The 12,500-nt window shown below is 44.4% G+C and overlaps 1 protein-coding gene across 1 annotated transcript in view; it reads left to right on the plus strand.

Moving 5' to 3' along the window:
• Nucleotides 1–12,500, plus strand: part of LOC143287865 (SCO-spondin-like) — a 104,417-nt gene that overhangs the window by 44,101 nt on the left and 47,816 nt on the right. The window contains exons 26-29 of the mRNA XM_076596102.1: nucleotides 521–623; nucleotides 2,041–2,201; nucleotides 2,880–2,987; nucleotides 6,039–6,158. Coding sequence (XP_076452217.1) covers nucleotides 521–623; nucleotides 2,041–2,201; nucleotides 2,880–2,987; nucleotides 6,039–6,158 — 492 coding nt within the window. The remainder of the gene's footprint in view (nucleotides 1–520; nucleotides 624–2,040; nucleotides 2,202–2,879; nucleotides 2,988–6,038; nucleotides 6,159–12,500) is intronic.

Genomic DNA, 12,500 nt, shown 5'->3' on the forward strand with positions numbered 1-12,500 from the left:
AACTCCCCCCCCAAAAAAACAAAAAACAAAACAAAACAAAACAAAAACAACAACAAGAAACAAACAAACAAACAAAAAAACCCAACCAAACAAAAAAACACCACCAACAACAAACAAACAAAAAAACAGGTGGTTATCTCGGGTTAAATAGATAGTCATGTGGACACGCACACAGAGATTAATAATAGAAGCGATTAATAGCGTTTGAAAATTCAGGATGAACATTTTTTTTCACTCGGCGATAGATAGTGTGGGTCCCTATCTTTGCTGACAAAGTCTGAACACGGGACGGGAGGATGAGGCGGGGGTGGGGGTAGAGTGGAAGGGTGAGGTACTGGGGGAGAGAGGGGAGAGTGGGGGTGAAGTGTCAGTACTTAGTGCTGTGTGGTTTCAGATTCTGGGGGAGAGAGGGGAGAGTGGGGGTGAAGTGTCGGTACTTACTGCTGTGTGGTTTCAGATTCTGGGGGAGAGAGGGGAGAGTGGGGGTGAAGTGTCGGTACTTACTGCTGTGTGGTTTCAGATTCTGGGAGCCTGGAGTGTGTACCGCAGTCAGAGTGTCCATGTACAGTGGATGGCCGTACCGTGTCGCCCGGAGACACTCTCACTGTCGATTGTCAGCAATGGTCAGTTTCTTTTTGACTCACTTGTGTAATCAAAGTGTGTCTATGTTATAACCAGGTGTTCGGTTCTCTGTGTGTGTGTGTGTGTGTGTGTGTGTACGTGTGTGTGTGTGTGTGTGTGTGTGGTCTGTGTCTGTGTGTCTGTCTGTCCATGGTAAACAAAATTTCTCTGGAAATACTTTGTCTGTTATGTCTGGATTAAACATAGTAGGGAAAAAAATCTTCACGGTCATACCAATAATACGTGTAAGTATTCCGAAATAAGCCGTATTTTCGGATCATTAATAGTTTATTTCGTTGAGGCTCGATCTAAAAAATTCATAATCCCGCTTCCCAGTTGCCGGAACGTAGAAGAAGGCATAACATATATTTTCTTGTTCGCAAGTAAAGAAAAGAAATTTTAAAAAAAACTGGACAGAACACATACAGTGGCATTAACTACATCACCGACTTGTTTACTGCCTATGAATAATTTAAAGTGGATTCTGAATTAACTAGAATGAACAAGAAGAGAAACTGAATGGACCCTGTCGAAGTTTCCAAGTGCAGGCCTGTCGAACACGGATCTCAGCAGATTTAGAGAAAACGGCTTCTTTGGAAAGGAGTTACTACACATCAGATACATTGACCGCATTGCCGATGAACAACTGCACCAAACCGTTAAGAATCAGGTATATATTGGACCATATGAATTTCTTTTTCTGCTAACATCAGTCAAGAAAAGAAACCTTTGTTGGCGTGGTCACATAACAAGATCTAATGGCCTTGCAAAAACAATTCTCCGAGGAACTGTTGAGGAAGAGAGACGGAGGTGAAGACAGAAAAAAGAAGAAGAAACACACACACACACACACACACACACACACACACACACACACACACACACACACAAACGATGGACAGACAACATTACGAAATGGACGGGAAAACGATTTGCAAAGAACCATGCTTTGACACAACTAACGTCTTTGCGGCATCCACTCTTCACAGAGTTAAGGGATAAGAAAAAAATTGCAAGGACAAAAAAGTGCGTGGGGGATGGACTATTTGAACCCTCCAAAATCAGCAATAGGTGTCATTTGGATTCTTCAGAGAGATATACATATATTAGTTACGTCTAATATGACTCGACGTCCATCCCCTGCAGAATCTGAGTGATAGCGTTGAAGCATGTCCCACGGCTGATGATCACTTGAAATAAATAGTTTTCTCAGGAGAAAGACCACAGTCCATCACTTTCCAAAGCTGCCAGTGAAGGGTGATAACTATATTCATATGTATATATATATATATATATATATATGTATAGTGTTATGTATATATATATATATATATATATATATAGTTATGTAGTTATAAATAGTGATCAACCTTCACTATACTATATACATGTATGTGATTCGTGCTGTTGTTTATGCAGTCGATGTGAGAACGGCACGATGTCTTGCGATGGAGAGAAATGTGACAAGGAATGCGAGGAAGAAGAATTCCGCTGTACAGACGGCCACTGCATTCGACACAGCATGATTTGTGATGACATGTTTGACTGTCTGGACGGATCCGATGAGTTCGACTGTATCAGTGAGTGGCCGTTCTTATGTTGTGTATTTCAGATGTTCATTCTTTTGACCGAGTTTATAAGGTCTTTATATATATTTAGTAATGATTCACGCACACACACACACTCCGCGCGCGCGCGCGCGAGCGCGCACACACACACACACACACACACACACACACACACACACACACACACACACACACACTACTATGTTCCAGTGTATTGTTATCGCTGAATTTGTTGTCGTTTCTTTCAATGATTATCATTGAACACAGACACAAGACTATAGGGGACTAGCGTTGTAGACGTCTAGTTATATTAACCACAGTGGGAACAGATCTCCAATGAATAAGGTCGAGAACATTTGCGGATAAAATATCACACATTTGTTGAGTATTATATGTCATAGCATGTCAACAATTGGCGTTTACATTTGCGTTCGAACGATTTAATTGGAACGGAAATATATCAGCGGCTTCTTGGTACTTTCTGCAAAAATACTGGGGAAAGGAAAACAAAAGAAAACAAATGAAAAGAGAGAATGCACGAGAAATGAGTATACTATGTTTTCTTTTTGCTAACTAAACCAAACTTCCTGAGAACGAAAGTGGTGGGAGTAGCAGTAGTAGTAGCAGTAGCAGTAGTAGTATAATAAGTTGTAGTTGTAGCAGGCAGTGACGTGAGACTTGTTTGTGCAGCAACAAACTGCACCGAACACAAGTGTAACAACGGTCAGTGCGTGCCGTTGGCCAATGTGTGTGATGGAAACCAGGACTGTATGGATGGAACTGACGAGGAGAACTGCGGTACGTGTTCAACTTCTGTCTGTCTGTCTATCTGGTCCTCTTCTATGTTTGTCTTTCTGTCTGTCTGTCTGGACTCTTCTATGTCCGCGTTCCTCCTGGATAAACAAAGCCAAGTCATTCACTTTTCTAGATGCCGCGGCTACACTAAATCTAAACGGGCATGGACTGTGATGATAGGTCTATTTAGTTTCAGCCAGTTTTGTTGCAAAACAGAACAACAAAACACAACAAAAGATAACTGAATTTCAATTGATTCAGTTTCATGGCATAAAGGAGATATGTTTTTTCCCACTTGCATCTGAAGCCATGACCGGCAATATCGGACACATCATGTCTGGATATGAAATGCGCTTCTGATTGATCTGTTTATTACAAGGAAAATATATGAAAATTTGTATGCATTAAACATTTACATGAGTCAGTGGCTGGTTTTTATTTCCCATGCTTGTCTGAATTTTATTGGTATCTTTTAAGCTCTTCACACTCGATTCTAAATCAGTTGTTATCCATTATTTTGTTAATTTAAATTGAACAGATAGCTTTTACATTTTCCATACGATTCAGACTCTCTCTCTCTCTCTCTCTCTCTCTCTCTCTCTCACACACACACACACACACACACACACACACACACACACACACACATCAGGGCGAAAACGTACACATGTTCAGTACCATTAGGTGTTCGATAAACATAAAAACAAAAACAACACCTTTCATAGCAAAAGATACACTTGTTCATCATTACCGAGCTCAAATGCCTATGTTTTAGCACTGTACTTCAATAATGGTTGTTCTTGAAAAAAAAAGCCTTGTAAATATACTGAATGAACTGCAATGAAATTTGTATATGGCATGGAGAATAGTTTAATGAATTCTTTATTGTTCTGTTAGATACTTTTGTGCATTGGTTACAAAAAATCTTTCATACACGTTGACAGCCATTTATTGATAAAACGGATATAATATTATTTTAAACCAGAGTGAGTGAGTGAGTGAGAGAGAGAACTCAGAACTGTTTTAATGTAAGGCCACCGACCTGTATACATATGAATGCACGTGTTGTACATACACACATATGAAAAACCAAACTTTGATTTGGATAAACAACAAAATGTTAGAAAGATAACAAAAGTAAATAAAAGCTAAGGGTAACTGAGAAACATGTCTTTCATCTAAGACTGGGCGCTTTCTGCTCTCTGTTTCAACGCATAAAAAATAAACATTGCTACATCTCTTGACACAATGCTGTTGACATTTTGAAGTAAGTGGGGTAATATGGAAATCCTTAAATTTTACATATGCTTAAATAAGTATTTCTATCTCAGAATATCATATTGTGGACAAATTGCCAGTACATGAATTTCGTCTTCGTACCCTCCACATAATGTACAGTTTTTCAGGCTATCCTTATAACGCTCATTAACTTTAAGTTCGTTTACTCCAAATCTGAATTTAATGAAAGACAATCTGAATGATCTGAATTCAATAAATTTTATTTTCTTATTGTAATACAGTAAGCAAAATAATGCTTTTTTTCATGCAGCCCTCGAAGGGGAAACAGTAACATAAACAAAGGGGGAATCATTATATCAGTACAGCATGCATATTATAGTCATGGATACATGAATGGTAATTTGACATTTGCAACACTAAATAGAGGAAAATAAGAGGAGAGATATATAAGGGGACAGAGAGGGAGAGAGAGAGAGAGTACAAAAAATTAACATAGGTCAAGATAAACATCAATCAATGAATAAAATGAAATGATAAAAAAGTAATAAATAAAAAACCCGCCAAAAAATGAAGCTGAAATAAACATGCACATGTTACAAAAAACAGTAATAGAAATAACACCATTTAAATAGAGAGAGAGAGAGAGAGAGAGAGAGAGAGATGAACTGAACTGAATAAATTTCATTTTCTGAGGGTAACAGAGTAAGCAGAATAATAACTTTTTTCATCCAGCCCTCGAAGGGCACACAGTAACATAAACAAATGGGGGAATCATTACATCAGTACAGCATGCATATTATAGTCATGGATACATGAATGGTAATTTGACATTTACAACATTAATAGAGGACAATAAGAGGTCAGATATATAGGAGGAGAGAGAGAGAGTATAAAAAGTGAAAATTAACGCAGGTCAAGATAATAATGAATCAATTTAAAAAAAAGCCACCCTCCCCCCCGAAAAAAAAACAACAAAACAAAAACAAAAACAAAAAAACCAACCAAACCCCATCCCCCCAAAAACACATACAAAAATGAACTAAAATAAGCATGCACATGTTACAAAAAAACAGTAATAGAAATAACGCCATTTAAATAGTTGTGGGAGTTAAAAAGAGTTTGAAAGAGAGAGACGGAGAGAGACAGAGACACAGAGATAGATAGAGAGACAAAGACAGAGATGACGTTATATAAGATTCTTAAAGAAATATACATTACAAAACATGTGTTTGCGCACATCCGTGAGAGTACAAGCCAATCAATAAAAGATCATCATCATTAGAAGAATTTAGAAGAATAAAAGAGAGGGAGGAGGAAGAGGTGTGTGTGTGTGTGTGTGTGTGTGTGTGTGTGTGTGTGTGTGTGTGTGTGTGAGGAGAGAGGGGGAGATAGACAAAGAGCGAGACAAAGAGAGTGGGGGGGGGGGAAGGCGGGGGGCAAAGGCAAGTAGATAGAACGACAGAGTGAGAAGGAGAGAAAGAGGCGATATCAATCCATGTATAGATCATGATCACGGAAAACTAATACGAAAGTGAAAGGCATGCACATGTAGAACAAAAGTAATCTTGTTTTTTCATTGAGCAAGAAGTAAAGAAAAATAAGCCACGGAAACAATTGTGGATTCAAATAAGGAATGTGAAAGGCATGCAGTTGTGAAATAAAAGTAATTCTTCTTTTTTTCCATTTGAGTATGATTTGTAACAGTGGAATTGTTCTATGTTTACTGGAAAAGATGGGGGAAATAATGAGAGAGAGAGAGAGAGAGAGAGAGAGAGAGAGAGAGCACTGATTTAACTGACAGTATTTGCTCAACAGAGACAACATGTGCCTCCAACTACTTCAAGTGCAAGGAGTATCCACACTGCATCCCCAATGACTGGCTGTGCGACAAAAACCTGGACTGCATTGATGGCTCCGATGAAGTGGACTGTGAATGTGAGTTGTCTCCTGACTGTGTGTCTTGTGTCAGGAAGCTGTTGTCAGTGGACAGGGCTGAGTGTGTGTCTTGTGTCAGTAAGCTGTTGTCAGTGGACAGGGCTGAGTGTGTGTCTTGTGTCAGTAAGATGTTGTCAGTGGACAGGGCTGAGTGTGTGTCTTGTGTCAGTAAGATGTTGTCAGTGGACAGGGCTGAGTGTGTGTCTTGTGTCAGTAAGCTGTTGTCAGTGGACAGGGCTGAGTGTGTGTCTTGTGTCAGTAAGCTGTTGTCAGTGGACAGGGCTGAGTGTGTGTCTTGTGTCAGTAAGCTGTTGTCAGTGGACAGGGCTGAGTGTGTGTCTTGTGTCAGTAAGATGTTGTCAGTGGACAGGGCTGAGTGTGTGTCTTGTGTCAGTAAGCTGTTGTCAGTGGACAGGGCTGAGTGTGTGTCTTGTGTCAGTAAGCTGTTGTCAGTGGACAGGGCTGAGTGTGTGTCTTGTGTCAGTAAGCTGTTGTCAGTGGACAGGGCTGAGTGTGTGTCTTGTGTCAGTAAGCTGTTGTCAGTGGACAGGGCTGAGTGTGTGTCTTGTGTCAGTAAGCTGTTGTCAGTGGACAGGGCTGAGTGTGTGTCTTGTGTCAGTAAGATGTTGTCAGTGGACAGGGCTGAGTGTGTGTCTTGTGTCAGTAAGATGTTGTCAGTGGACAGGGCTGAGTGTGTGTCTTGTGTCAGGAAGATGTTGTCAGTGGACAGGGCTGAGTGTGTGTCTTGTGTCAGTAAGCTGTTGTCAGTGGACAGGGCTGAGTGTGTGTCTTGTGTCAGTAAGATGTTGTCAGTGGACAGGGCTGAGTGTGTGTCTTGTGTCAGTAAGCTGTTGTCAGTGGACAGGGCTGAGTGTGTGTCTTGTGTCAGTAAGATGTTGTCAGTGGACAGGGCTGAGTGTGTGTCTTGTGTCAGTAAGCTGTTGTCAGTGGACAGGGCTGAGTGTGTGTCTTGTGTCAGTAAGATGTTGTCAGTGGACAGGGCTGACTGTGTGTCTTGTGTCAGTAAGATGTTGTCAGTGGACAGGGCTGACTGTGTGTCTTGTGTCAGTAAGATGTTGTCAGTGGACAGGGCTGACTGTGTGTCTTGTGTCAGTAAGCTGTTGTCAGTGGACAGGGCTGAGTGTGTGTCTTGTGTCAGTAAGATGTTGTCAGTGGACAGGGCTGAGTGTGTGTCTTGTGTCAGTAAGATGTTGTCAGTGGACAGGGCTGAGTGTGTGTCTTGTGTCAGTAAGCTGTTGTCAGTGGACAGGGCTGAGTGTGTGTCTTGTGTCAGTAAGATGTTGTCAGTGGACAGGGCTGAGTGTGTGTCTTGTGTCAGTAAGATGTTGTCAGTGGACAGGGCTGAGTGTGTGTCTTGTGTCAGTAAGATGTTGTCAGTGGACAGGGCTGAGTGTGTGTCTTGTGTCAGTAAGCTGTTGTCAGTGGACAGGGCTGAGTGTGTGTCTTGTGTCAGTAAGCTGTTGTCAGTGGACAGGGCTGAGTGTGTGTCTTGTGTCAGTAAGCTGTTGTCAGTGGACAGGGCTGAGTGTGTGTCTTGTGTCAGTAAGCTGTTGTCAGTGGACAGGGCTGAGTGTGTGTCTTGTGTCAGTAAGATGTTGTCAGTGGACAGGGCTGAGTGTGTGTCTTGTGTCAGTAAGCTGTTGTCAGTGGACAGGGCTGAGTGTGTGTCTTGTGTCAGTAAGCTGTTGTCAGTGGACAGGGCTGAGTGTGTGTCTTGTGTCAGTAAGCTGTTGTCAGTGGACAGGGCTGAGTGTGTGTCTTGTGTCAGTAAGATGTTGTCAGTGGACAGGGCTGAGTGTGTGTCTTGTGTCAGTAAGCTGTTGTCAGTGGACAGGGCTGAGTGTGTGTCTTGTGTCAGTAAGCTGTTGTCAGTGGACAGGGCTGAGTGTGTGTCTTGTGTCAGTAAGCTGTTGTCAGTGGACAGGGCTGAGTGTGTGTCTTGTGTCAGTAAGATGTTGTCAGTGGACAGGGCTGAGTGTGTGTCTTGTGTCAGTAAGCTGTTGTCAGTGGACAGGGCTGAGTGTGTGTCTTGTGTCAGTAAGCTGTTGTCAGTGGACAGGGCTGAGTGTGTGTCTTGTGTCAGTAAGCTGTTGTCAGTGGACAGGGCTGAGTGTGTGTCTTGTGTCAGTAAGATGTTGTCAGTGGACAGGGCTGAGTGTGTGTCTTGTGTCAGTAAGCTGTTGTCAGTGGACAGGGCTGAGTGTGTGTCTTGTGTCAGTAAGCTGTTGTCAGTGGACAGGGCTGAGTGTGTGTCTTGTGTCAGTAAGCTGTTGTCAGTGGACAGGGCTGAGTGTGTGTCTTGTGTCAGTAAGATGTTGTCAGTGGACAGGGCTGAGTGTGTGTCTTGTGTCAGTAAGATGTTGTCAGTGGACAGGGCTGAGTGTGTGTCTTGTGTCAGTAAGCTGTTGTCAGTGGACAGGGCTGAGTGTGTGTCTTGTGTCAGTAAGCTGTTGTCAGTGGACAGGGCTGAGTGTGTGTCTTGTGTCAGTAAGCTGTTGTCAGTGGACAGGGCTGAGTGTGTGTCTTGTGTCAGTAAGATGTTGTCAGTGGACAGGGCTGAGTGTGTGTCTTGTGTCAGTAAGATGTTGTCAGTGGACAGGGCTGAGTGTGTGTCTTGTGTCAGTAAGATGTTGTCAGTGGACAGGGCTGAGTGTGTGTCTTGTGTCAGTAAGATGTTGTCAGTGGACAGGGCTGAGTGTGTGTCTTGTGTCAGTAAGCTGTTGTCAGTGGACAGGGCTGAGTGTGTGTCTTGTGTCAGTAAGATGTTGTCAGTGGACAGGGCTGAGTGTGTGTCTTGTGTCAGTAAGCTGTTGTCAGTGGACAGGGCTGAGTGTGTGTCTTGTGTCAGTAAGCTGTTGTCAGTGGACAGGGCTGAGTGTGTGTCTTGTGTCAGTAAGATGTTGTCAGTGGACAGGGCTGAGTGTGTGTCTTGTGTCAGTAAGCTGTTGTCAGTGGACAGGGCTGAGTGTGTGTCTTGTGTCAGTAAGCTGTTGTCAGTGGACAGGGCTGAGTGTGTGTCTTGTGTCAGTAAGCTGTTGTCAGTGGACAGGGCTGAGTGTGTGTCTTGTGTCAGTAAGCTGTTGTCAGTGGACAGGGCTGAGTGTGTGTCTTGTGTCAGTAAGATGTTGTCAGTGGACAGGGCTGAGTGTGTGTCTTGTGTCAGTAAGATGTTGTCAGTGGACAGGGCTGAGTGTGTGTCTTGTGTCAGTAAGCTGTTGTCAGTGGACAGGGCTGAGTGTGTGTCTTGTGTCAGTAAGCTGTTGTCAGTGGACAGGGCTGAGTGTGTGTCTTGTGTCAGTAAGCTGTTGTCAGTGGACAGGGCTGAGTGTGTGTCTTGTGTCAGTAAGATGTTGTCAGTGGACAGGGCTGAGTGTGTGTCTTGTGTCAGTAAGCTGTTGTCAGTGGACAGGGCTGAGTGTGTGTCTTGTGTCAGTAAGCTGTTGTCAGTGGACAGGGCTGAGTGTGTGTCTTGTGTCAGTAAGCTGTTGTCAGTGGACAGGGCTGAGTGTGTGTCTTGTGTCAGTAAGCTGTTGTCAGTGGACAGGGCTGAGTGTGTGTCTTGTGTCAGTAAGCTGTTGTCAGTGGACAGGGCTGAGTGTGTGTCTTGTGTCAGTAAGCTGTTGTCAGTGGACAGGGCTGAGTGTGTGTCTTGTGTCAGTAAGCTGTTGTCAGTGGACAGGGCTGAGTGTGTGTCTTGTGTCAGTAAGATGTTGTCAGTGGACAGGGCTGAGTGTGTGTCTTGTGTCAGTAAGCTGTTGTCAGTGGACAGGGCTGAGTGTGTGTCTTGTGTCAGTAAGCTGTTGTCAGTGGACAGGGCTGAGTGTGTGTCTTGTGTCAGTAAGCTGTTGTCAGTGGACAGGGCTGAGTGTGTGTCTTGTGTCAGTAAGATGTTGTCAGTGGACAGGGCTGAGTGTGTGTCTTGTGTCAGTAAGATGTTGTCAGTGGACAGGGCTGAGTGTGTGTCTTGTGTCAGTAAGCTGTTGTCAGTGGACAGGGCTGAGTGTGTGTCTTGTGTCAGTAAGCTGTTGTCAGTGGACAGGGCTGAGTGTGTGTCTTGTGTCAGTAAGCTGTTGTCAGTGGACAGGGCTGAGTGTGTGTCTTGTGTCAGTAAGATGTTGTCAGTGGACAGGGCTGAGTGTGTGTCTTGTGTCAGTAAGCTGTTGTCAGTGGACAGGGCTGAGTGTGTGTCTTGTGTCAGTAAGATGTTGTCAGTGGACAGGGCTGAGTGTGTGTCTTGTGTCAGTAAGATGTTGTCAGTGGACAGGGCTGAGTGTGTGTCTTGTGTCAGTAAGCTGTTGTCAGTGGACAGGGCTGAGTGTGTGTCTTGTGTCAGTAAGCTGTTGTCAGTGGACAGGGCTGAGTGTGTGTCTTGTGTCAGTAAGCTGTTGTCAGTGGACAGGGCTGAGTGTGTGTCTTGTGTCAGTAAGCTGTTGTCAGTGGACAGGGCTGAGTGTGTGTCTTGTGTCAGTAAGATGTTGTCAGTGGACAGGGCTGAGTGTGTGTCTTGTGTCAGTAAGCTGTTGTCAGTGGACAGGGCTGAGTGTGTGTCTTGTGTCAGTAAGCTGTTGTCAGTGGACAGGGCTGAGTGTGTGTCTTGTGTCAGTAAGCTGTTGTCAGTGGACAGGGCTGAGTGTGTGTCTTGTGTCAGTAAGCTGTTGTCAGTGGACAGGGCTGAGTGTGTGTCTTGTGTCAGTAAGCTGTTGTCAGTGGACAGGGCTGAGTGTGTGTCTTGTGTCAGTAAGCTGTTGTCAGTGGACAGGGCTGAGTGTGTGTCTTGTGTCAGTAAGCTGTTGTCAGTGGACAGGGCTGAGTGTGTGTCTTGTGTCAGTAAGCTGTTGTCAGTGGACAGGGCTGAGTGTGTGTCTTGTGTCAGTAAGCTGTTGTCAGTGGACAGGGCTGAGTGTGTGTCTTGTGTCAGTAAGCTGTTGTCAGTGGACAGGGCTGAGTGTGTGTCTTGTGTCAGTAAGATGTTGTCAGTGGACAGGGCTGAGTGTGTGTCTTGTGTCAGTAAGCTGTTGTCAGTGGACAGGGCTGAGTGTGTGTCTTGTGTCAGTAAGCTGTTGTCAGTGGACAGGGCTGAGTGTGTGTCTTGTGTCAGTAAGATGTTGTCAGTGGACAGGGCTGAGTGTGTGTCTTGTGTCAGTAAGCTGTTGTCAGTGGACAGGGCTGAGTGTGTGTCTTGTGTCAGTAAGATGTTGTCAGTGGACAGGGCTGAGTGTGTGTCTTGTGTCAGTAAGCTGTTGTCAGTGGACAGGGCTGACTGTGTGTCTTGTGTCAGTAAGCTGTTGTCAGTGGACAGGGCTGAGTGTGTGTCTTGTGTCAGTAAGATGTTGTCAGTGGACAGGGCTGAGTGTGTGTCTTGTGTCAGTAAGCTGTTGTCAGTGGACAGGGCTGAGTGTGTGTCTTGTGTCAGTAAGCTGTTGTCAGTGGACAGGGCTGAGTGTGTGTCTTGTGTCAGTAAGCTGTTGTCAGTGGACAGGGCTGAGTGTGTGTCTTGTGTCAGTAAGATGTTGTCAGTGGACAGGGCTGAGTGTGTGTCTTGTGTCAGTAAGCTGTTGTCAGTGGACAGGGCTGAGTGTGTGTCTTGTGTCAGTAAGCTGTTGTCAGTGGACAGGGCTGAGTGTGTGTCTTGTGTCAGTAAGCTGTTGTCAGTGGACAGGGCTGAGTGTGTGTCTTGTGTCAGTAAGATGTTGTCAGTGGACAGGGCTGACTGTGTGTCTTGTGTCAGTAAGATGTTGTCAGTGGACAGGGCTGAGTGTGTGCCTTGTGTCAGTAAGCTGTTGTCAGTGGACAGGGCTGAGTGTGTGTCTTGTGTCAGTAAGCTGTTGTCAGTGGACAGGGCTGAGTGTGTGTCTTGTGTCAGTAAGATGTTGTCAGTGGACAGGGCTGAGTGTGTGTCTTGTGTCAGTAAGATGTTGTCAGTGGACAGGGCTGAGTGTGTGTCTTGTGTCAGTAAGATGTTGTCAGTGGACAGGGCTGAGTGTGTGTCTTGTGTCAGTAAGCTGTTGTCAGGGGACAGGGTACGTTACGAAGCAGAGGTCACCAGTGTGTAGTGAAGTGAATGCCACCACTGAGATATGTGACAAGGTTTTGAAGAGTAATGATCACCACGGATGTAGTAAAGTTGGTGTTGAGAAATTTGCACTCATTTGCGTAGATAAACGTACTACATGTGTGCATTGTTTCAGTTGTACACCATGTTAGCTAGTACACGTCTTCACATGTGTACGCGTGTGTGTGTATATGTAATGGCGAATTTGTGGTGAGGAGAGAAGAAAGTCTGTTTAATGTCCCCTAACACATACAACAGGATGTAGGTAA

Source organism: Babylonia areolata, chromosome 12, assembly GCF_041734735.1.
Source record: "Babylonia areolata isolate BAREFJ2019XMU chromosome 12, ASM4173473v1, whole genome shotgun sequence".
NCBI classification, from domain to species: domain Eukaryota; kingdom Metazoa; phylum Mollusca; class Gastropoda; order Neogastropoda; family Buccinidae; genus Babylonia; species Babylonia areolata.